The 24,121-nt window shown below is 45.1% G+C and overlaps 1 protein-coding gene across 5 annotated transcripts in view; it reads left to right on the top strand.

Moving 5' to 3' along the window:
- The window catches only part of LOC126284569 (TBC1 domain family member 4), a 777,557-nt gene that overhangs the window by 676,866 nt on the left and 76,570 nt on the right, over positions 1-24,121 (top strand). Inside the window, exon 1 of one of the 5 annotated variants that reach the window (XM_049983586.1) lies at positions 8,151-8,246. The exons of the other annotated variants lie outside the window; for them this stretch is intronic. Coding sequence (XP_049839543.1) covers positions 8,202-8,246 — 45 coding nt within the window. The 5' untranslated portion in view covers positions 8,151-8,201. Of the gene's footprint in view, positions 1-8,150; positions 8,247-24,121 lie in introns of those variants that run through there. 5 annotated transcript variants of the gene reach the window in all.

Raw genomic sequence — 24,121 nt, forward strand, 5'->3', positions numbered from 1 at the left:
CTACATCAGTTCTTGGTATGACTGTTGTACAAGACTCTTGTTTTTTTTTCCAAAATTTGGGGCGAGTCCATTTTCAGAGAACCACTTAATATTTATTTTTTTTTTGTTTTTTGGGGAATATCATTAACTCTCTGTTGCTTTCTCTCTAGTGGGATTTGTTATAACCCAAGTATCGTCTGAAAAAAACTGTGAACATCAAAAATGGATAAATTTCTGTGCTGCAAGTTTTTTCACGCCCTGTTCAACGACGTCAGAGTTGCCGTTCGTTCAGTATCTCACTGACTCAAAATAAAAAAAATTAACGACGGTAGATGAAATGCTCGCTGACTTTTGTTCAGTCACTTGCTCAAAACCTTGTCAGTATCTTGAAAGACTTATGAAATACTAAGAATGCTCTCCGTTATGAGAAATATTTGCATGTGAGCTGCACGTGTGTCTCTAAGTGATTTGATAGTTGTACGTCGTAGAAATTTGCTCGTGGGAAATAATATAGCTCCTGCCTCCGTTGCTACGGATTGTTCAGGCTTACATTACTGTTTAGGCTCAATCGAAGGTGCTTGGTCGGTGTCAACTGTTAAAATAATTTCTCAGTGACACTATTCCCAAGCGATAAACGATTTTTTTTTCCTCATACGTCACTTACGTTACACTTTCTTATACTTCGGTGCATCTTCCAGTCAAATAGTTAGCAGTGTTGTTTTCACGCTGTTCGAAAGTATCGTCAGGAATGCAGAATGACTTGGGCAGAGTTTGTGTTTCGTGTAAGAAATGTGAGATAATGCAATGCAGTGACCATCCACAACTAACAAGAGGCGATTTTCTTATAGAAAAGGCTCGAAAAAAATCAGCCTCTGCAATTAGAAGATTCCCGAGCGCTGTTAATTGTAAAACATTTTGTACTTCTTGACACTCGTTGGTAGCTGAGTTTCGCAGTTGTGAGCTTGCTGGATCGATTCTCAGTAGCAGCCACTTCTTTTTATTTTTATTCAAATCTAACATTTATTATCAAATGTAATATACGATTTAGTAAAAAATGGTTGTTCCTATCCAGACTCGAACCAAGGACCTCAAGATTACAAAACTTCTACGTTTGATATATTTTTTACGCAAATGAATCTTTATTCACACGAATGTCCAATAATTATATGATTTTGGAAAATAGACTACACTACAATAACAGCTTCATTGTTATCTAACTTCTGGACAGCTATATCCACATGTTTGTTCACTTTTCTACCTGTCAGTTACTTTTACAAAACTTGCATTCTTTTCTTTGTACGTTTTGGTCTCAGCCAAATGTTTTGTGTTTAACTGGGCTCAGAAATCTAACTAACGTTCCAAGGCGATTTTTTAGAGTTTTTTAGTATTGTGTCCTACCGCTTTCTGAAACTGATGTCCTTAAAGTCCTGCAAGTCTGTAAGGCCCTTTGTAAGTGGAGCAGCCCAATAGTATGTGGGTACAATAAAAGTGACGAACATAATGAACACGTTACAGCGTTGAAATATTAAGGAATAATACCATGCAACGAAATAAAACGAAACGAAATAAACACGTTCTGTCTGTAATAATTAAGACGAACAGATAACGTATATTTGTTAAGACTGTAGAAAAGTCAACATGGATTTAAAAAGCATAGTTCTTGTGAAACACAACTAGCTCTTTCCTCACGTGAAATGTTGAGTCCTATTGACAAGGGATTTCAAATGGATTCCGTATTTCTGGATTTTGGAAGGCTTTTGACACTGTACTACACAAGCTGCTTGTAGTGAAATTGCGTGCTTATGGAGTATCGTCTGTTATGTGACTGGATTCGTGATTTCCTATCAGAGAGGTCACAGTTCATAGTAACTGAGGGAAAGTCATGAAGTAAAACAGATGTGATTCATGGCGTTCCCCGAAGTAATATTATAGGCCCTTTGCTGTTCCTTATCCATATAAACGAGTTAGCAGACAATCTGAGCAGCCATCTTACGTTGTTTGTTGATGATGCTCTCGTTTATCAACTGGGAAAGTCATCAGAAGATCAAAGCAAATTGCATAGCGATTTAGTAACGATATCTGTATGGCGAGAAAATTGGCAGTTGATCCTAAATAATGAAAAGTGTCAGGTCATCCACATGAGTGCTAAAAGGAACTCGTTAAACTTCGGTTACACCATAAATCAGTCTAATCTAAAAGCCGTAAATTCATCTAAATGTCCGTAGCTTGTGTTCGTGCGGTAGCGTTCTCTCTTCACTCGCCCGGGTTCCCGGGTTCGATTCCCGGCGGGGTCAGGAAATTTTCTCTGCCTCGTGATGACTGGGTGTTGTGTGATGTCCTTAGGTTAGTTAGGTTTAAGTAGTTCTAAGTTCTAGGGGACTGATGACCATAGATGTTAAGTCCCATAGTGCTCAGAGCCATTTTTTCAACTAAATACCTAGGAATTACAATTACGGACAACTTCAATTGGAAGGAACACATTGAAAATGTTATGGGGAAGGCTAACCAAAGGCTGCGTTTTATTGGCAGAACACTTAAAAAATGTGACATCTACTGAAGAGACTGCCCATGCTGCCCTTGTACGTCCTTTAGGAGTACTGCTGCGCAGTCTGGGATCCTTGCCATATACGATTAACTAGGTATATCGGGTAAGTTCAAAGAAGGGCAGCACATTTTGTATTATCGCGAAATAGGGGAGATAGTGTCACTGAAGTTATGCAGGATTTGGGGTGGGTATCATTAAAACAAAGGCATCTTTCATTGCGGCGCAATCTTTCCATGAAATTTCAATCACCAACTTTCTCCTCCAAATGTGAAAATATTTTGTTGACGCCAACCTACGTAGGGAGAAACGACCATCATCATAAAATAAGAGAAATCAGAGCGCGCACGGAAAGATATGGGTGTTTGTTTCTTCCGCTCACTGTACGAGACTGGAATAATAGAGAATTATTGTTAAGGTGGTTCGATGAACCCCCTGCCAGGTACTTAAATGTTATTTTCAGAGTATCCATGTGGGTGTAGAAGACCAGAAATAGCACGCAAGAAGCTAGTGCGACCAGCTCTAGCGCACGGTTCCGACGTTAGTGTAATGAATGGCCAAATCAAAACGGGACAGATGGAAAAGTAAGTAAACTGTCAATTATTTCAAAAGTAACCGCCTAACATAACACTTTTATCGGACTCTGACATATGGCGATCAGTGCCTTCATGGAATAATGTTTGCGGTTGCATGCAGAACTATGATTGTATTCAAACGTGAACCTCTTCGTCGGAAGCAAATCGGCATCCCAGAAAGTCATCAGGATTACAAAGATATGTAAATCGCATGGGCAGAGATTCGGACTATATGAAGGATGTGTAAGGGCTTCCCGGCGAAACTTCTACAGCGTAGTCGAAATAACCTTGGCAAGATATGCTCGCCTGGATACAGCCATGGTTCCGTAGGCAACAGCAAATATTTTTCCAAGGAGGCATTGACCTATGGAATAGTTGTTATCGAATTCCAACATGTTCCAATATACGTGCCTCTCTCTGTAGAGGAATACAAAGGCGACTAAAATTCTCTACGCACTTTCCCTGTTTGATGTAAATTCGCGGTAGTTGCTCTTTACATGTTCTGCAACGCGAAAAAAGGGTCATTTCAGCTAACGGAGATGTTCCCTCGTTTAGGTTCCAGAAAAGCATTGCCTCCCGACAGGTACAAACTTTACTCGTACTAGAATGACAGAGCCAAGAACGGTGCAGTGCATCTGCTGCGCCGTGTGTTTGGCAGCGCACGCCAACTTGTGGCACGTTGCTGGAGGCGCTGTCTCAGATAATGGAGAACACCTGCGCTGCACATGGTGTGCGGCTGACAGACGAGGGTACCACTGGAGGACACACACACACACACACACACACACACACACACACACACACACGAAGGGAAGGTCGGGCTTTTCGCCGGTGTACTGCACCTGACCACAGACTGACGCCGTAGTTACTGTCAAGCACAGAAACAACACGGTTCTCCAGGCACCTTACTTTATCTCCTGTCTAGGCACATAATGTGCATTATTTCAGTTGTAACACGCCTAGGATCCGTCTCTTGTCAAAATGCAGCGACATTTCTATAGGTACAGTGCCTGCACACAACTGTCGTGTTGATACAATGACACATTCGGGCCACACAATGCAAGAACAGTCTTCTGATTTAGCCGAATGAGTTGACACGGACGCCAGATTTGTTTTATGTTGCCCTTTCGTTGTTTATAGTCGGCCTACTTGCATTACATCATTTATATACAACGCTGTCGACAGAAAATGCGGATCCAAGCCAGCAACTGAACGTTATTTCTTTATTTGCTGGCTTCCGTGTTTTCATTTTTTAAAAGTTAGTTCAAATGGTTCAAATGGCTCTGAGCACTATGGGACTTAATATCTGTGGTTATCAGTCCCCTAGAACTTAGAACTACTTAAACCTAACTAACCTAAGGACATCACACACATCCATGCCCGAGGCAGGATTCGAACCTGCGACCGTAGCAGTCGCGCGGTTCCGGACTGAAGCGCCTAGAACCGCTCGGCCACCGCGGCCGGCAAAAATTTAGTTCGTTGATGACACTAGGAAACACCGATTGGAGTAAAGCCCTTATTCAGATTTGTCTGACAGCAGCATTGCCGTTGTACTCACCGAAATCATGGTTATGGGCCAGGTAGCGTCATGTAGTACTTCAGAGGTTCACAGATTCAGTTTTGTTTCAATACACGAAAATTATTTTGTTTCCCCACATCAAACAAGACACATGAAATACGTTATTGAGACAAGGCATCACAATTAATAAACGTATGTAGACCTACAAAATTATTAGTCTGATGAATATTAAATGCTAATGAAAGCGATGCGCCCTAAAATCGTAGCATCATCTCCTTTCGAACACTGCTGTCACCTGACTACGAGACACTCCATTGCCCTATCGCCTTACTGACATAGTCAGCTCCTGCGTGCAACAAATGGTATGACACTACAGAGCCCGTCTGCCCATATTATACTATCCAAGTCCTTCGCTAAGTATTTTTTGATGCGTACGACCACACTCAAACATTAGTAAACGATATGATAAAAAACCTCAGTACACTATCAAAGATTTTATAAAATATGTTTGACAAAGGTATTTCCCAGTGTAATAACTAAGGTAGCCAAAACATCACCGAACCCTGCCCCTTTTTCTGAGCAATACCGCACTAAATCGGCTCGTTACATTACTGCAGTTATGTTTCTTACTCAAATGCCTTCTTTCCTCCTGCCTCTGCTACTGTCTCATCCGATGACAATGTGATTGTCTTATATACAGCACTAGAGCGTACTAATGCCATACAGTTTCTCTTAGAGCATCATTAGATGGTTGAGCTATGTCATTAATCATCTCGGAAGCTAATACCATGTAAACAACACTATAGGCCATAACTTCTAAAATAAACCATCACATTAGTGTGTAAAGGCATGATTGTAATTTGCGATGAGTTACCTCCAACATAGAACACTCGTGGTTGCGAAGTCCTCTTTATTTAGAAATAACGCGTTTCGCCGTGGTTAGGTTGTTGTTGTTGTGGTCTTCAGTCCTGAGACTGGTTTGATGCAGCTCTCCATGCTACTCTATCCTGCGCAAGCTTCTTCATCTCACAGTACCTACTGCAACCTACATCCTTCTGAATCTGCCTAGTGTATTCATCTCTTGGTCTCCCTCTACGATTTTTACCCTCCACGCTGCCCTCCAATACTAAATTGGTGAGCCCTTGATGTCTCAGAACATGTCCTACCAACCGATCCCTTCATCTGGTCAAGTTGTGCCACAAACTTCTCCCCAATCCTATTCAATACTTCCTCATTAGTTATGTGATCTACCTATCTAATCTTCAGCATTCTTCTGTAGCACCACATTTCGAAAGCTTCTATTCTCTTCTTGTCCAAACTAGTTATCGTCCATGTTTCACTTCCGTACATGGCTACACTGCATACAAATACTTTCAGAAATGACTTCCTCACACTTAAATCAATACTCGATGTTAACAAATTTCTGTTCTTCAGAAACGCTTTTCTTGCCATTGCCAGTCTACATTTTATATCCTCTCTACTTCGACCATCATCAGTTATTTTGCTCCCCAAATAGCAAAACTCCTTTACTACTTTAAGTGTCTCATTTCCTAATGTAATTCCCTCAGCATCACCCGACTTAATTTGACTACATTCCATTATCCTTGTTTTGCTTTTGTTGTTCATCTTATATCCTTCTTTCAAAACACTGTCCATTCCGTTCAACTGCTCTTCCAAGTCCTTTACTGTCTCTGACAGAATTACAATGTCATCGGCGAACCTCAAAGTTTTTATTTCTTCTCCATGGATTTTAATACCTACTCCGAACTTTTGTTTCCTTCACTGCTTGCTCAATATACAGATTGAATAACATCGGGGAGAGGCTACAACCCTGTCTCACTCCCTTCCCAACCGCTGCTTCACTTTCATGCCCCTCGAGTCTTAAAACTGCCATCTGGTTTCTGTACAAATTGTAAACAGCCTTTCGCTCCCTGTATTTTACCCCTGCCACCTTTAGAATTTGAAAGAGTATTCCAGTCAACATTGTCAAAAGCTTTCTCTAAGTCTACAAATGCTAGAAACGTAGGTTTGCCTTTACTTAATCTTTCTTCTAAGATAAGTCGTAAGGTCAATGTTGCCTCACGTGTTCCAGTATTTCTACGGAATCCAAACTGATCTTCCCCGAGGTTGGCTTCTACTAGTTTTTCCGTTAGGTATCATCAGATAATCTAAAAAGAAAAAGGAGGCTAGTTAAATAACTATCCTAATAACATTATAAGGCATCGTTCTGAGCTGCACCAATAATTTAATTAAAACCAAACGACATTCATGCAAAACTGTCAAGTGAAGGTCATTGTGCTGGCTGCGAAAGTGCTATTCAACCACATACATATAAAGCCATCTTGATGAAAATCCGGTTGTCAGAATAACTAAAAGGGACTGTGAGAACCCATACGGAAAAAATTTCGGAAATCAAACCAGAGCTACAACATAAACGAGCTCTGACATTGCAATGACTGTGATCAATTCTAGTCTTCTTACATTCCTGTTCTCTATTCTCCACTACAATCACGTCTACTTCTCTCAGCAGCTACCACCACCACCACCACCACCACCACCACCACCACAAATTCAAATATTCAAATGTTTGTGAAATCTTATGGGACTGAACTCCTAAGGTCATCAGTCCCTAAGCTTACATACTACTTAACCTAAATTATCCTAAGGACAAACACACACACCCATGCCCAAGGGAGGAATCGAACCTCCGCCGGGACCATCCGCACAGTCCATGACTGCAGCGCCCTTGACCGCTCGGCTAATCCCGCGCGGCACCACCACCACCACCACCACCACCACCACCATAGCAATGACCTCACACCTCCATCATTTTAACCAGCCCCCATTACCACAACTGCTATTTGCAACCACAACCACCACTATTATCACCACAACTGCCACTGCAACCACCATTTCCGCAACAACTGCCACTGCAACAATATTCATCATAATTACCATAGCGAGAATCACCACCACCACCACCACCACCACCACCACCACCACCACCACCACCACCACTACTGGCATCACCATCATTGCAACGAGCACATCCACAATCGTCATCACGACTATTATTGCAACCAGATGGCAGTATGAATGCAGTGACCACAAGCAACCACCATGATCAGCGAGATTACCACAGCTGCCACCATCCAACACAGTCTCCATAACCGATACTGTCATAACAATTAACACGATCTCCGCCGCCATGACGACGACCACCACCACCATCACGAACAACAACGCCATTACTTCGAATGTGAGCACAGGCACGAGTAATTGTAAGACTGCGATCAAGATCAAGGTTACGGCCGCGCTGTCCCGTTGCCGGAGCATCAAGACGCGGTGAGCTTACCGGCGCTCTGGCCGACACCGGCTGTGGAGCCGCAGCCGGCGGGTGTTAAGTAGGTCGGGCCCCGGCTTCCGCCACTGCCCCCCCCCCCCCCCCCCCCCCCCGGCCCTGGCCACGCCCGCCGCGGCCTTGCACGCGTCGCCGTCGCACAGTGTTTGCTGCTATCAGGCTGCGCTCCGCCTGATGGCTCGCTAGCGGCAGCAGCAGCCAGTCTGCCGCAGACGCCGCTCCGCGATGGACACGTCCCGCGCCACGCACTACTCCAGGAGGGGCTCCTACGTAAGCCGCTCTCTGCGTCCGGGGCTGCGCGCGCCGCCTGCAACCAGTGCCCCAGCTGTCTGCTTCTGTGTTTGTGTTCTTGTGGAGTGTGTGAAACCCAGCACCGGATTACGACCTGCTCCGGCCGAGCTCTGCGTCCCCCGCTGTCATCACCAGTAACCTGTCGCGCCTCACCGCCAAGAAGCTGCAGCTACCTCTACACCCCACAAGCAGAGTCTCAGTGTTTGGTGGAGGGTACTTCTGCTACCATTACCTCACTCCCTCCTGCCTCCCTCATTTCCCTTTTCAATTTGCGAAAGGAGTGATTGTCGGCAAATCTGCGTTACGACCTCGTTGTGGTCATCTCGCAGAACATACCTGCGAGAAAGCATATCCTGCAAGATACTTCCCTGAACGCACTCTCTCCAAATTTCAGTAGTAATCCTAAACGTGGCGCACACCGCCTATCAAAGTCTGCCACGGAGTTGTGCAGCATCCCCGTAACACTCTCACGCTGACTAAACGATGCCGTGACTTAAAACGCCCTTCTTCCTTGGATCTTTCTTCTCTTCTACAGGGTCTACATCTACACGGATACTCTGCAAATCACACTTAAGTGCCTGGAAGAGGGTTCGTCGAACCACCATCACAATAATTCTCTATTATTCCCCTCTCGAAGAACGCGTCGAAGAAACGAACACCTGTATCTTTCCAGAATGAGATTTTCACTTTGCAGCGGAGTGTGCGCTGATATGAAACTTCCTGGCAGATTACAACTGTGTGCCGGGCCGAGACTCGAACTCGGGACCTTTGTCTTTCGCGGGCAAGTGCTCTACCAACTGAGCTACCCAAGCACGACTCACACCCCGTCCTCACAGCTTTACTTCTGTCCACGAAAGGCAAAGGTCCCGAGTTCGAGTCTCGGCCCGGCACACAGTTTTAATCTGCCAGGAAGTTTCACCTGTAACTTTCCTTGCGTTGTCTGATTTCCCCGTATTTTATTTTGATGATCTTTTTTCCCTCTGTCACAGTACCTACAGTGGATCCTGATGCAGTTTGATATCCCTGTGAGATGGTCTGGATAGATGACTACGTATTACACATTATCACCCTCTTCAACTGTCAGTCAACAGACCAGATCGGCCTGTACGCTTTTGTGCTGTGCGCCTCCCTTCACACTTTCACTTCACTATCACATCGAGAACAGTGGACCTAGGAATGTTCAGGAGTGTTGAAATCTCGTGTACAGACGTATGACACAAGTGACAACCCATCACCTGACCACTTTCGAAGTCCGTGAGTTCCGCGGAGCGCCCCATTCTGCTCTCACCATCTCTACCTCATTTTCATTCGACTGCTCCTACCCAGTCTGATAATGGTACCGGCATAATTAGCAGTACTCAGTAAACAAACGGTTCAAATGGCTCTGAGCACTATGGGACTTAACAGCCGTAGTCATCAGTCCCCTAGAACTTATAACTACTTAAACCTAACTAACCTAAGGACATCACACACATCAATGCCCGAGGCAGAATTCGAACCTGCGACCCTAGCAGTCGCACGGTTCCGGACTGCGCGCCTAGAACCGCGAGACCACCGCGGCCGGCACTCAGTAATCTGTCGAACAAGTGTTTTGTAGGCCATTTATATCCCCGTTGATTAAGCTTCTTGCATTGAATCTCAGCGTCGCATCTGCTTTCCCTACAGGTAGTTTTCTGTATTCATTTCACTTTTGTGTACTCCTGACGGTTACTCCCATCTATTTTACAGTGGTTCCTTTTTATCGTCAGTAGCGTAATCTAACGCAGGACATTGGCACACCCTTTATGGAGTCCTCTTGCTAGAGTATGGTTCCTCCACCTAAGACCGAATCGCACACACCACACTCGGTAGCTACCATGTCTATGGAAGCGGGTTTGTGTGTATTAGGTATTTAAGTAGAAGTCTGCTTAGCTACTGCAGGAAATAAGTCATTACTTCTCTGGCTTAACTTCTCGGAACGCCTGTCCACGAAAGTTAATCGTAGTCGGCGCCACTGCTTACGGAGGTAGTTTTCCGCCCATTAGTGACATGCGTCAGGGCTGTCAAAAGTGCGGGCCAGTAGCTGTTCGTTTTCTGCGTCTGCATTAGAGGGTAGCCTCCACTACACCACGTGCTGTGGTGTCTACCAACACCATTAGTGTATGGAACTCGGCAAAAATTATTCCTCCAGTACCTCTGCGAAATTTTGAACTTAAATACCGCACAGAACATGGTACTACATGTCACATACACTCTACCAAGCACTTCACATTGATTTACAGAATATGTATATGTATGTAGATGTAGATTTGGATGTACAATAAGCTCTCCTCCACCATATGACCGCCGTCCACCTCTTGGTCCTTCTCTTATTCGATAGTGTTTATGCTCAGCTATCGTAGATTACATAGCAGCCCTCTCCCCTCTGGTCCGCGTATCTATCTCGGTATCGTTTATAACCGGTTCCCTACCTGTACCACCTCGCTAACACTAACCAACTGGTATTGACTGGTTCTTTCCGGACGTGTGTTTTTTTTATTTTCTTCTTTCTGCGCTCGTGACAATCTTTGGTAGTCAATTTGTGGCTGCTAAAATTACTTGTTTCTGTAGCCGCAAAGAACACACATTGTCGCGAGTAATGTTAGGATAAAAGTGCAAGGTATTCTGTCACCTTCAAGCATCTTCCTATTTGGTAACAGAATAAACTGAGAATCTGTAACAGAGTAGCCTGAAAACACAGTAGTTAGTATATGACTAAGACTCCTTATTTGGCAAAACTTTGAAATATAAAAAAGTATTGATCACACAGTTCTTTATTAAGCGTTACGCGTTTCGAAATGTCATCGCTTAGTAAAGAATTGTGCGATCTATATTTCTGTATTTCAAAGTTGTGCTAAGTCTGAATGGTCGCCTGCCTGTACTATGGCAATATTTGTACATCAAATAAGACTTCTTAGCAACAAAAATGTAGATATCAGTCTGTTGAAATATCGTTGGGCTTGCCGATTTTCCACAGTAATAAATCCCGTGTGACATGATTTGCGTGTCCCTAACCTGCCCTAGTGATGCTACCGGACAAAGGGGACGTAGAGGTTAACGTGAAATATGAACCACGTGTCGTTCCAGACGACTCTTATCACCATTGAGAGGTGTGGGCTAGTTTAAAAGCGGACTGAAATATTCCGAGGTCCGAACAGGATTCGATCCCGCCACTTTTCTGTTCCCAGACCCAACTTTCGGCCATAATGGAACAACGTATGGCGTGAAGCTTAGTTCCATCTGAAGATTACATTTACTGACGAAATAGCAGATCCACGACTTCCACAGATCGTTTCAGATTTTCACAGCGTCTTTACGAATACGCAGGGATATATATGGTTTCAGATTTTCACAGCGTCTTCACGAATACGCAGGGATATGTATATATATGGTTTCAGATTTTCACAGCGTCTTTACGAATACGCAGGGATATATATATATATATATATATATATATATATATATATATATATATATATATATATATATATATACACTTTTTTTTTTTTTGAGTCATCAGTCCTCTGACTGGTTTGGCCCGCCACCAATACCTCTCCTCTGCCAATCTCTTCATTTCAGAGTAACATTTGCTACCTACGTTGCTACCAGTTGTTTGCTGGATACATTTAAAAAAATGGCTCTGAGCAGTATGGGATCTAACATCTATGGTCATCAGCCCCTAGAACTTATAACTACTTAAACCTAACTAACCTAAGGCCAGCACACAACACCCAGTCATCACGAGGCAGAGAAAATTCCTGACCCCGCCGAGAATCGAACCCGGGAACCCGGGCGTGGGATGCTGGATACATTCCAGTCTTTGACTTCCTCTACAGTTTTTACACGCTACAGTTCCTTCCGGTACCAGGGAAGTTATTCCCTGCTTAACTTAAGGTTCTACCATCCTGTCCCGTCTTCTGTCAGTATTTTCCATGTATTCCTTCCCTCTCCGATTCTGCTGAGAACCACCTCATAGCATACCTCATCAGTCCGCCTCTGTTTACAGTTTCTAATTGGAGGAAGCAAAAAAAAATGGTTCAATTGGTTATGAGCACTATGGGACTTAACATATGAGGTCATCAGTCCCCTAGAACTTAGAACTACTTAAACCTAACTAACCTAAGGACATCACACACATCCATGTCCGAGACAGGATTCGAATCTGCGATCGTAGCAGTCGCGCGGTTCCGGACTGAAGCACCTAGAACCGCTCGGCCACCACGGCCGGCTTGGAAGAAGCAAGGAACCAAAAACGATGCGTGTTTCTGGCAGCTGATTCAGGCACCACACTGCCTGTTAGTATTCTTGTCAGTATATGCCAGCTAGTATATTTTTGCTGCTGAAGTAGAGCGACGGGTGCATAGCGTATGTTACTGCAGGGGCTGTCGTAACTAGAAAATCACACAAGTAACTTTGTACCACAAGAAGTACATTACGGTCGCGCAAAACCTACCTACCGATCTTCTTAATATGCTGATCGACTAGTGGTGGTTACGAAGTATGCCGTGTCACTCTACAAGCTGTGTTCGGCAGCAAAACACAAGCGGATGACGTGTGCGGTGGCCCTGACTGCTTTTCTTCGGCCAGATGCCGGGTCAGGCCTTGAGCGTGTTGTGGGAGAACGCTGCCCCGATGCAGCACCTGATAATTCTCAGCCGCGCCATTCACGATCCCGCGTGTACTCTGCGGCGAGAGAGCATGTGCTGCACTGTAGCTTTTGCCTTCGCTGTGATACTCAATCTATTACAAACATCTGGCGTCATGTCATTCAAATTGTTGCACCCCCCCCCCCTTTCTCTCTCTCTCTCTCTCTCTCTCTCTCTCTCTCTCTCTCTCTCTCTCTCTCTCTCTCTCTCTCTGTGTGTGTGTGTGTGTGTGAGAGAGAGAGAGAGAGAGAGAGAGAGAGAGAGAGAGAGAGAGAGAGAGAGAGAGACGGTAGCTATTACTTATATAATCTGATAGTTTAAAATGTGTGCCTAATAATTGACATGCGCTGTAGCACCGGGGTGATAGTGTTGTCTCTACACTGACGTGACAAAAATCACGGGATAGCTCCTAACATCGTGTAGGACCTCCTTTAGCCCGCCCTAGTGCAGCAACTCGACAGGGCATGGACTCAACAAGTCGTTGAGGGCTGCAGAAATATTGAGCCATGCTGTCTCTACAGTCGTCAGTAATTGCGAAAGTGTTGCCGGTGCAGGATTTTGTGCACGAAGTGGCCTCTCGATTATGTCCCGTAAGTGTTGGATGGACGGGTAAGTCACATGACGTCCATGAGTGACTGCAGATGGTCTCCATGTAGCCGAACATTTCAAGTCATTGATCGGTTCAGCTGGACCAGAGCAACCAGTCCATTCCACGGAAAAACAGCCCACACTATTATGGAGCCACCGCCAGTTCGCACTGTGCCTTGCTGACCACGTGGGTCCATGGATTCGTGGGGTCTGCGCCACACTCCAACCGTACCATTAGTCCCACAGACAAACAAAAAACACACACACACACACACACACACACACACACACACACACACACACACACACACACACACACACAGAGAGAGAGAGAGAGAGAGAGAGAGAGAGAGAGAGAGAGAGAGAGAAGGGGGGGGGGGGGTGCAACAAGTTGAATGACATGACACCAGATGTTTGGACTCATCTGACCAGGCCACGGTTTCCCAGTCATCTCGAGTCCAACCGATGTGGTCACGAGCCCAGCAGAGGCATTGCAGGCGATGTCGTGTGCTGCCAGCAAAGGCACTCGTGTCTGTGGTCTGCTGCCACAGCCCATTAACACGAAATTTTGGCGCGCTATCCTAACGGATACGTTCGTCCTACGTTCCACTGTGATTTCTGCGGTTATTTTTAGCATTGTTGCTTGTTTTTTGACACTGACGACTCTACGCAAACGCCACTGCGTTGTCCGTTGTGAGAAGTAATGCCTGGAACTGACTCACTCTTGCCACTGTGGATCTCTGAATATTGAATTCCCTAACGGTTGCCGAAAAGGAATTTTCCACGCATTCTGTCTTCAACTACCATTTCGCGTTCAGAGCCTGTTAATTCCCCTGCTGCGCCCATAGTCACGCCGGAAACCTTTTCACATGAATCACTAGAGTACAAATAACAGCTCCGCCAATGCACTTGTAAGTAGGCTCTTTAGGTTTTTTTTATTGGTAACGCCGCCGCCACGAAGCGCTCTGTATAAAAATCACTGGCTGTGCCGTGTGCAGTCTGTGGCTGGTTTGCATTGTTGTCTGCCATTGTAGTGTTGGGCATGGGTGTCTTGCTGGATGCTAACAGCGCGTAGCGTTGCGCAGTTGGAGGTGAGCCGCCAGCAGTGGTGGACGTGGGTAGAGAGATGGCGGAGTTTTGAAATTTGTAAGAATTGATGTCATGAACTGCTATATATATTATGACTATTAAGGTAAATACATTGTTTGTTCTCTATTAAAATCTTTCATTTGCTAACTGTGCCTATCAGTAGTTAGTGACTTCCGTAGTTTGAATCTTTTATTTAGCTGGCAGTAGTGGCGCTCGCTGTATTGCAGCAGTTTGAGTAACGAAGATTTTTGGTGAGGTAAGTGATTTGTGAAAGGTATAGGTTAATGTTAGTCAGGGCCATTCTTTTGTAGGGATTATTGAAAGTCAGATTGCGTTGCGCTAAAAATATTGTATGTCAGTTTAAGCACAGTCTTGTATAATTTTTCAAAGGGGACGTTATACACTGGCCTTTAATACCGTACGTACGTGATACTACCGCCATGTCATGTACATATCGTTATTCCATGACTGTCGCCTCGGTGTACATTTCTACTGATTCTGGTTATGCGGAGGAGTTGCGCTTGGGAGTATGTTGATATGGACAAAACGATGTTCAAATGTGTGTGAAGGCTTATGGGACTTAACTGCTAAGCTCATCAGTCCCTAAACTTGCACACTACTTAACCTAAATCACCCTAAGGACAAACACAGACACCCATGCCCGAGGGAGGATTCGAACCTCCGCCGGGACCAGCCACACAGTCCAAGACTGCAGCGCCCCAGACCGTGATATGGACAGTTGAATGGTAGATGCAGAGAGTTGGGTGTATTGGCGATCTCGGTGCTACTGTCCAGACACTAGATCGCGTGTTTAGTGCTCAGAGCCATTTGAGCTGAAGATGGATAAAATACTAAACTTTTGCTTTTACACGAGGCACAGTACTATCTTGTAGTTGACAGCAGCAGCAGTTAGAATGCAATCAATACCGGTCGATGTCGTTTGATTTCTGTCAATTCAGGTGCCCTCTTCACTGGCATCGTGAAGAGTGTGCATAGAGCGCGCGTGCAGTGGCTCTGCTGCACATCTCTGCTGCCATTCTATGCCCGTTACTCTCATGCAAGGGGCTGGGTCGTCACATAAAACTTCGGAACAAACGCCGTGTCCCACATGGAGACAATGTAGAGGATTAGCACTTAACCACATACACGTTCAGCATTAATCTTAGACATCAGGATTGAATATAATGCCGTAGTCACCATACTGTTTGATAGTGTCACTTGAAGAAACTGAAGGACTGTATACGTACTTTACACAAAGTAAGAAAATATGTCCCGTAGCTTCTAATTATCGTTCGAGATTCTTTATTTGCTCCTTTGTATTAAGGTGAAGAGTTTCCTTCTCTGCATACAGACCTTATTGGCTAGAGCAAGTGTACAAGCTGTTATTCACACTGTATGGACGCGGTAAGGCTTATGTGCGAAGATACAGCGTGAAACGCAAGTCATTGACTGTGACGTGTAAAGTGAGATATGTCTTCGCACCATCTCTCAACAGGTCTGGAGGAGGTGTATGGAATAGGAGAGGGGCAAACGTCGTGTTATTCAGTAGCTGAATTGGCATCTGTTCGTCCTTCATGCTTTCTACGGAACGTAGTTTAACTAGAAAACTGTGTAAACAGTACCGCTGCTATGTGGATGATCGGCTAAAAATGGCGGGACAATCAACTCTTGCTCTTATTGAAGCAGAACTTATTTACTTGTTAATCGATATGCTGTATTACAAGAAAAGCGGAGGTACCCCACACAGAATCCCCCAACTTTCTGCCAATACACGGTAAATCGTGCTTAAAGTTCTTATGCCAACAGCACTTTGTCTTAGTGTTGCATTTATTTCCCCAAAATAAATTCATGTAGTCCAATAACTCAAGCCTGAAAAACACCTGCAGGGGGGGGGGGGGGAGGGAGGGAGGAGGGGTACGAGTTGAACACTTTTTTTTACAGTGCCGAAGGATACCCTCGCAACTTTCGAGGTTTCTCTCCTCTGTCTTGCTCTCGCCTAATAGATGCTACTGTCGTTTCTGAAACATCGCTAACCTCTTTCTGTCAACCGCAACACACAGCTTTTCGAGCGTCTGGCGGATACACTACTGGCCAATAAAATTGCTACACCAAGAAGAAATGCAGATGATAAACGGGTATTCATTGGACAAATATATTATACTAGAACTGACATGTCATTACATTTCCAAGCAATTTGGGTGCATAGATCCTGAGAAATCAGTACCCAGAACAACCACCTTTGGCCGTAATAACGGCCTTGATACGCCTGGGCATTGAGTCAAACAGAGCTTGGATGGTGTGTACAGGTAAAGCTGCCTAGGCAGCTTTAACACGATAGAACAGTGACTGGCGTATTCTGACGAGCCAGTTGTTCGGCCACCATTGACCAGACGTTTTCAATTGGTGAGAAATCTGGAGAATGTGCTGCCCAGGGCAGCAGTCGAACAATTTCTGTATCCAGAAAGACCCGTGCAGGACCTGCTACATGCGGTCGTGCATTATCCTGCTGAAATATAGGGTTTCGCAGGGATCGAATGAAGGGTAGAGCCACAGGTTGTAACACATCTGAAATGTAACGTCCACTGTTCAAAGTGCCGTCAATGCGGACAAGAGATGACCGAGACGTGTGACCAATGCCACCCCATACCGTCACGCCGGGTGATACACCAGTATAGCGATGACGAATACACGCTTCCAATGTGCGTTCACCGCCATGTCGCCAAACACGGATGCGACCATCATGATGCTGTAAACAGAACCTGCATTCATACGAAAAAATGACGTTTTGCCATTCGTGCACCCAGGTTCCTCGTTGAGTACACCATCGCAGGCGCACCTGTCTGTGATGCAGCGTCAAGGGTAACTGCAGCCATGGTCTCCGAGCTGATTGTCCGTGCTGCTGCAAACGTCGTCGAACTGTTCGTGCAGATGGTTGTTGTCTTGCAAACGTCCGCATCTGTTGACTCAGGGATCGAGACGTGGATGCACGATCCATTACAGCCATGCGGATAAGATGCCTGTCATCTCGACTGCTAGCGATAAGAGGCCATTGGTATCCAGCACAGCGTTCCATATTACCCTCCTGTACCCACCGATTCCATATTCTGCTAACAGTCATTGGCTCTTGACCAGCGCGAGCAGCAATGTCGCGATACAATAAACTGTAATCGCGATAGGCTACAATACGACCTTTATCAAAGTCGGAAACGTGATGGTACGCATTTCTCCTCCTTACACGAGGCATCACAACAACGTTTCCACCAGGCAACACCGGTCAACTGCGGTTTGTATATGAGAAATTGGTTGGAAACTTTCCTCATGTCAGCACGTTGTAGGTGTACCGGCGCCAACCTTGTGTGAAAGCTCTGAAAAGCTAATCATTTGCATATCACAGCATATTCTTCCTTTCGGTTAAATTTCGCGTCTGTAGCACGTCATTTTCGTGGTTTTTAATGGCCAGTAGTGTAAATTGACTCGTGGAGTAGCGATTAATCAATCTTTTATGCAGGGCCAAAGGTCCACACCTATTACGCTGCGTTCCCAGCGGCACCGACAACCGTCGTCCGACACCGTCGCGAGAGGTCGCCCGATAACGTCGGCCGTCTGCGGAATAATCCGATCTTCTTCGTCAGTTTTTGGCAGGGTCGAGGTGGTTATGTTAGGTTAGATTAGGTCAGAATCTATTCTATGCATGAAGTAGGTTATATTTTAACCTCTGAGGGTGGGGTGGATACCACGATGCCTGTCTGCTTGGATACGAGTTCTGCATAGCGGCTTCTGCTATTAAGTGACGCTGAATTCATGTGAATGAGTTTTCCTGTCTGGTAAAGAACGCCCGCATCTCGTGGTCGTGCGGTCGCGTTCTCGCTTCCCACGCACGGGTTCCCGGGTTCGAATCCCGGCTGGGTCAGGGATTTTCTCTGCCTCGTGATGGCTGGGTGTTGTGTGATGTCCTTAGGTTAGTTAGGTTTAAGTAGTTCTAAGTTCTAGGGGACTGATGACCATAGATATTAAGTCCCATAGTGCTCAGAGCCATTTGAACCATTTGAACATTTGGTAAAGAACATGGTGAGTAGTATACACACTGTCCTCAATTATCGGAATGACCAAACAAGTTTTTCGAATATATGAGATGGCGGGAGAAACATTCTGTTACATACTCGAGATAATTCGTGGTGACTTGGAAAAGCAAGTTATAAACATCCTGTTTCGCTGTATTTATTTAATGTTGTGCACATGTACGTTACTTAATCTTCAATGACTGTCATTTAGCGCACGAGTGAAAGACAAGCTAAAGAGTAGCATAAGGTACTCTGAAAACCTACAGCTCTTTAAAGTGCAAAAACATACCGTACGCCATATTTGCAAACCAATTCATATTAACAGAATCACTACCCTACTAGCATAGAACGACAGTAAGCACTAATACTAATTTGAAGACAATTAATGACAACATACCACAAAAAAATCCACTACAGTAGATGTAATCATATAAGATACGCCAACCTTTTCAATTCAACAAATTATTTTCTGAGGTTATAATCTTTGCCTGAAATGTCCAATAAAGATAACGCCTATTTGAGGTTTCGAATAAACCTGCGATTTCAGGCCACAGATTCCGAATTATAGCCCGATTATGATATTTTGATCCTCAGGATGCTACAAATTCACTCTTTCTTAGATGTTTATCAGATTCTCTCGCTCCATATTTCGTGTGCGAGAACGTCGCTCGATTTGACCGAAGAAAACAAACTGATTTGAATTTCAGCGATTGTCGTCAGACGTCTGCACGTTCGGGAGATAACATCGGCTACAGTGTTCGCACGTAACGGAGTACTGATTTGAAAAGTTCAGTCGTCTCTGGTCGATGTCGGTCGTCGGCGGAATCCACCGATATCGGATCCACTGTGAGCACAGCCCGAGAGTTGTTCGGAATAGCAACGGCCACGTTCGGTGTGCGTAACGTGCATGCGCCTGGCGGGTCCTAATGAATTGTGTGGTGGCGAGGGTTGCTTGGCTGTGAAAGCTACACAAGTAGCGGCGCCTGGCGTGTGTCACGTTGTTATTCCTGAGCTGCTCGTCACTGGGCGACTGAAATACGAGGACACAACGGGATTCCGCACTTGCGAAAGCCTACAAGTGGTCAGTGTAGAAACAGTCAGACATTTGAAGGACGACACGAATTCGAATTCAGTGAAAGGAAAATATAGTTCCTCTACGCCTAAATTGATATTCTGCAAAACATTATGAAGTGCGTGGCAGATGCAGATGATACATCTCATAGTACTGGATGTCATGGTTCCGTTCCTTTCCATTCGAATATGTAGCTTGGAAGAAAAACTGTTTGAACGCATCTGCACGCTCTTTAATTCAACTGATCTTGTCCTCGCGGTACTTAAGGGATTCTAGTACATTCCTAGGTTCTTCACTTAATACTGGCCCTGAAAACCTTATGAGTAGGCATTCACGCTATACTTAAGACGTCGGCCGGAGTGGCCGAGCGGTTCTAGGCGCTACAGTCTGGAACCGCGCGACCGCTACGGTCGCAGGTTCGAATCCTGCCTCGGGCATGGATGTGTGTGATGTCCTTAGGTTAGTTAGGTTTAAGTAGTTCTAAGTTCTAGGGGACTGATGACCACAGCAGTTAAGTCCCATAGTGCTCAGACCCATTTGAACCACTTGATACTTAGACGTCTATCTTCAAGAGTGTTTCGTAAGCAACATCTCTTGTAGAATTTTTCTCAGTATCCTTCCTGTGACCCGAAGTCGGAACCTACTTTACATATGAACCTATGTGACCATTCAGTTTCACGTTCCAAGAGATTGTTACATCCATTTCTGTTTCTATGACTTGTATGATTCCAGCTGTGACTCAGTGACGTTGTGATCATAGCACACACTACGTTTTTCATCTTTGCTACGAGGTCAATTATACGTTCCTGGACATTTAAGAAAGTTACCAGGCCGTGCACCATTTTGAAATCTTTTCTCTATCTGACTATTAAACTTCATCATGTACAAACAGTCTGACGTTACTGTCCTAATATTCTCTGCAAGGTCATTAATATAGGCGCCCTAACCCGAAGTAACGACACAAGAAAAGAATTAAATCTGAAATCAGATCTCGGCAAATAAGTCACGATGGCTACAACGTGCACAAAGGAAAGAGGAGCGAAGGGTATCTACAGCGACACATAAACCCAGTGGAAAAACGAGGCATAGGCTGCCGATGTAAATGATTGTGTGAGCCACGAAGCCTAACGGGTTGGAAAACTAATCTTTCACCTAAGTCGATTATCCTGATACAGCGAGATACACAGTCAAGTCACATTAATGTGAGTACCGCCTGAGTTCGATGTCAACGTGCAATAAGCACTCATAAAAGCCAGGTGGCAGCACTAGCGGTGGAAGGTGTATATATGAGGGTCGTTCAATAAGTAACGTCCCACTTTTTTTTCTCAGGAAGTATTTATTGTTAAGAGTCAGAATCTGGTGACAATATACATCACCATATCTTCCCCATGTCCTGTTTTTCTATGTGGTCCCCGTCACGTTCCACGGCCTAACGCCAACGTTGTGGAAGAGCATGTATTCCCTTCTGGTAAAAGCACTTGTCCTGTAGGCGTAGCTATGTTTTCACTGCATGACTGGCACTGTCGTCATCTTCAAAGTGTGTCCCCCTTAGAGACTCTCTAAGTGGCCCAAAGAGATGGGACTGCGAGGGTGCCAGGTCTGGACTTGGAGGGTGGATGAGGCATTCGTGGAACCTATCGTGAACACCTCTTTCAATATCCGGGAGTCTCGCTCATTGCACACGCACTTCCAATGCTGACCGACAAGTGTAGAACCAATTGTCGAATTTTGATGCGCCGGTCTGCAGAAGTAATGGCGTCCGCACGATTCAGCACGTCTGGAGCAGTGGCTGTGAGAGGACGTCCCGAGCGTCTGATCATGGAGCTCTGTTTCTGCATTTCTTCATCCATCGCCCAACTGTAGTCCAACATGCAGATGCAGTAAAAGACTGTTGTAAAAGGCAAGCAGCGATCTTAAAGCATACACGGAGCGAGCTACCGTTGTGGGATATGAAATCCGGGAGCCAGAACTGCATCTCCATGATCAATATGTGGGTGTTTACATGACCAGCAAGAAGCGGTAGTGAGAGATCAGTTTATACGGGAAATCAGATTTGGGAGCCCATGATACCGCAGTGAGTGAGTGTGTGGACGCCAGGCGCAGCGGATAGAGTTGGCGGACTTCTGGCTGCGCAGCGGCGCTCCGGTGCGGTGATGAAGGCGTGCTTTGTAAACGGATACACGTGTTGGGTGTTTGGCGAGTCGCGCGCGTAAAGCGGTCAGTAAGCAGCGCATCTCAACCCGTCATGGAGGCCTTCCGCGTCTCCAGATCTGTTGTGAGTATACTCCAGCTAGGCGGGACTACCACTTCCAGGGTCAAAGCGTGTTTATTTGAACGCTCCAAAAATTAATATTTTGCTCCTTAGAGCAGCCTGCGAACTTCACGAATGTGTTACAGATCTGTTGGTGCTCTACAAGCCTGTTTAACTCGGTTGCCACTTGACAGCGAGCGGGCTGGCGTTCTCTCGCCAACAATACGTCAATAGAAGTCCAACAATGCAGGAAAAGGTAGATTGCTAAAGACTCTCACTTATAGCTTTTGGCCACAGCCTTCGTCAGCGGACACACACACACACACACACACACACACACACACACACACACACACACACAGAGAGAGAGAGAGAGAGAGAGAGAGAGAGAGAGAGAGAGAGAGAGAGAGATGCTAACGATGTACACACGCTCCATACGCAGCACTAACCAAACACTACTGGATCCTTTCGCACAGGCACTATTCAGCGTTACATTTACAGTTATTATAATCACAGAGATCAGACTACATTAGATAAGCTTCGCACGACATTGCGTGAAGCTGAATTTTTTAAGGCAGCAATTAATCGTTGCGACTGAAATGTAGCGCTCTTCCGCAGTATAATGGCGCGGCGCAGTGATTAACTTATTTGACTGATGTGTAGATTGTCGTAAGTTCGAATCTCGTCCAAAGTAACGAATGTATTTTTAACTTCTGAACCTAAAGATTTTGACTATCATTTTTATTCAATTAATTGATTCAAATGTAATTTTTATTTCTAATCATTTGCCGCGTCATTTTCAGAATCTTACTGACTTATTTGCTCTTATTTTTCTTCCTATAATTTTTTCTTCGTTCGCCTGTAATCTTCAACCAAATGCCAACCAGGAATGCTCATCTGTTGGTAACGCGGCAGCTCGCGTAGCCAGTTTGACGATAGTTTCAGGGACCCCATGACAGCGAGAAATTCCAGTTTGCTTTTAGCGATAAAACTGAAATTTTGCTGTCTGTGCTTTGCGCGTAGAGGTTGCGTTGAGCGCTGTGTTCTCGGGTACGTTGCGCACCACGATGTTGTGGTTAGGTTAGGACATGAGCTTAAATTCAGGGCTACAGAACGCGTCATCTGCGGCAGTTCAGTCACTGGTCTCTTAAAATCAGCTGTCGACAGAGCACCTCCCTTTTGAAGTCCATCATACCTCTCGCCTGCCGCTTCCAACATTGCTTCGCGTTACACATTAACAGCATTTGTCAAGTGACCTGCCATGTTTGTGTGTGTCGCCGATAACCGAGCGGTAAGCGGCAGCGGTTGTGGCAATACTGTAGAGACTACTGAAGACGCCAACTATCAAGTTAATTTTAATCAAAATGGTTTAAATGGTTCTGAGCACTATGGGAATCAACATCCGAGGTCATCAGTCCCCTGGAACTCAGAACTACTTAAACCTAACTAAACTAAGGACATCACACACATCCATGCCCGAGGCAGGATTCGAACCTGCGACCGTAGCGGTCGCGCGGTTCCAGACTGAAGCGCCTAGAACCGCTCGGCCACAACGGCCGGCCAATTTTAATCGAACTAACAGTCAGAACCGTGAATAAAAATCAGATAACTGCGCACCCCATTTATAATGACACACCCCGTATGTGGTTGCCGCGAAGGTAAAGCACTATAGACGGTCACTTCCTTTCTTCGTGGTGATGGATTCTATATCTACGAACGTTGAGGGCGTCTCCAAGTCCTAATCTATGTGACACTACTAAGAACTTGAAGATGCTGCTTTAAAGCAGAGAAACCGATCGTTAGTAAACATCAATTAAAAGCTGTATGTGGTTTAATTCCAGTTCAGTTATCTTTAACCCCATTTCAGCTTGAAAACTACGAGTGCCGGCGACAGATAAAGCATTCTCAGCTCTGCGAAGCAGTTTTCTGTTACACCTATATCAAAAACAACAGATTTGCTTCTTCTGTTGTTTACGACAGTGGCATAAACACTTTGCGACACACTATCGACACAATTTTGAGATTTTTGATGGGTAGTTTTCCTGTTCTTTCAGTTTTCACCAATGTTGACAATTTACCTTACGATCTTTGTCAAGAAGATGTACTATGAATTTTGCTTTGGTCAACAA

The sequence above is a fragment of the Schistocerca gregaria genome, chromosome 8 (assembly GCF_023897955.1).
Source record: "Schistocerca gregaria isolate iqSchGreg1 chromosome 8, iqSchGreg1.2, whole genome shotgun sequence".
Taxonomy (NCBI): domain Eukaryota; kingdom Metazoa; phylum Arthropoda; class Insecta; order Orthoptera; family Acrididae; genus Schistocerca; species Schistocerca gregaria.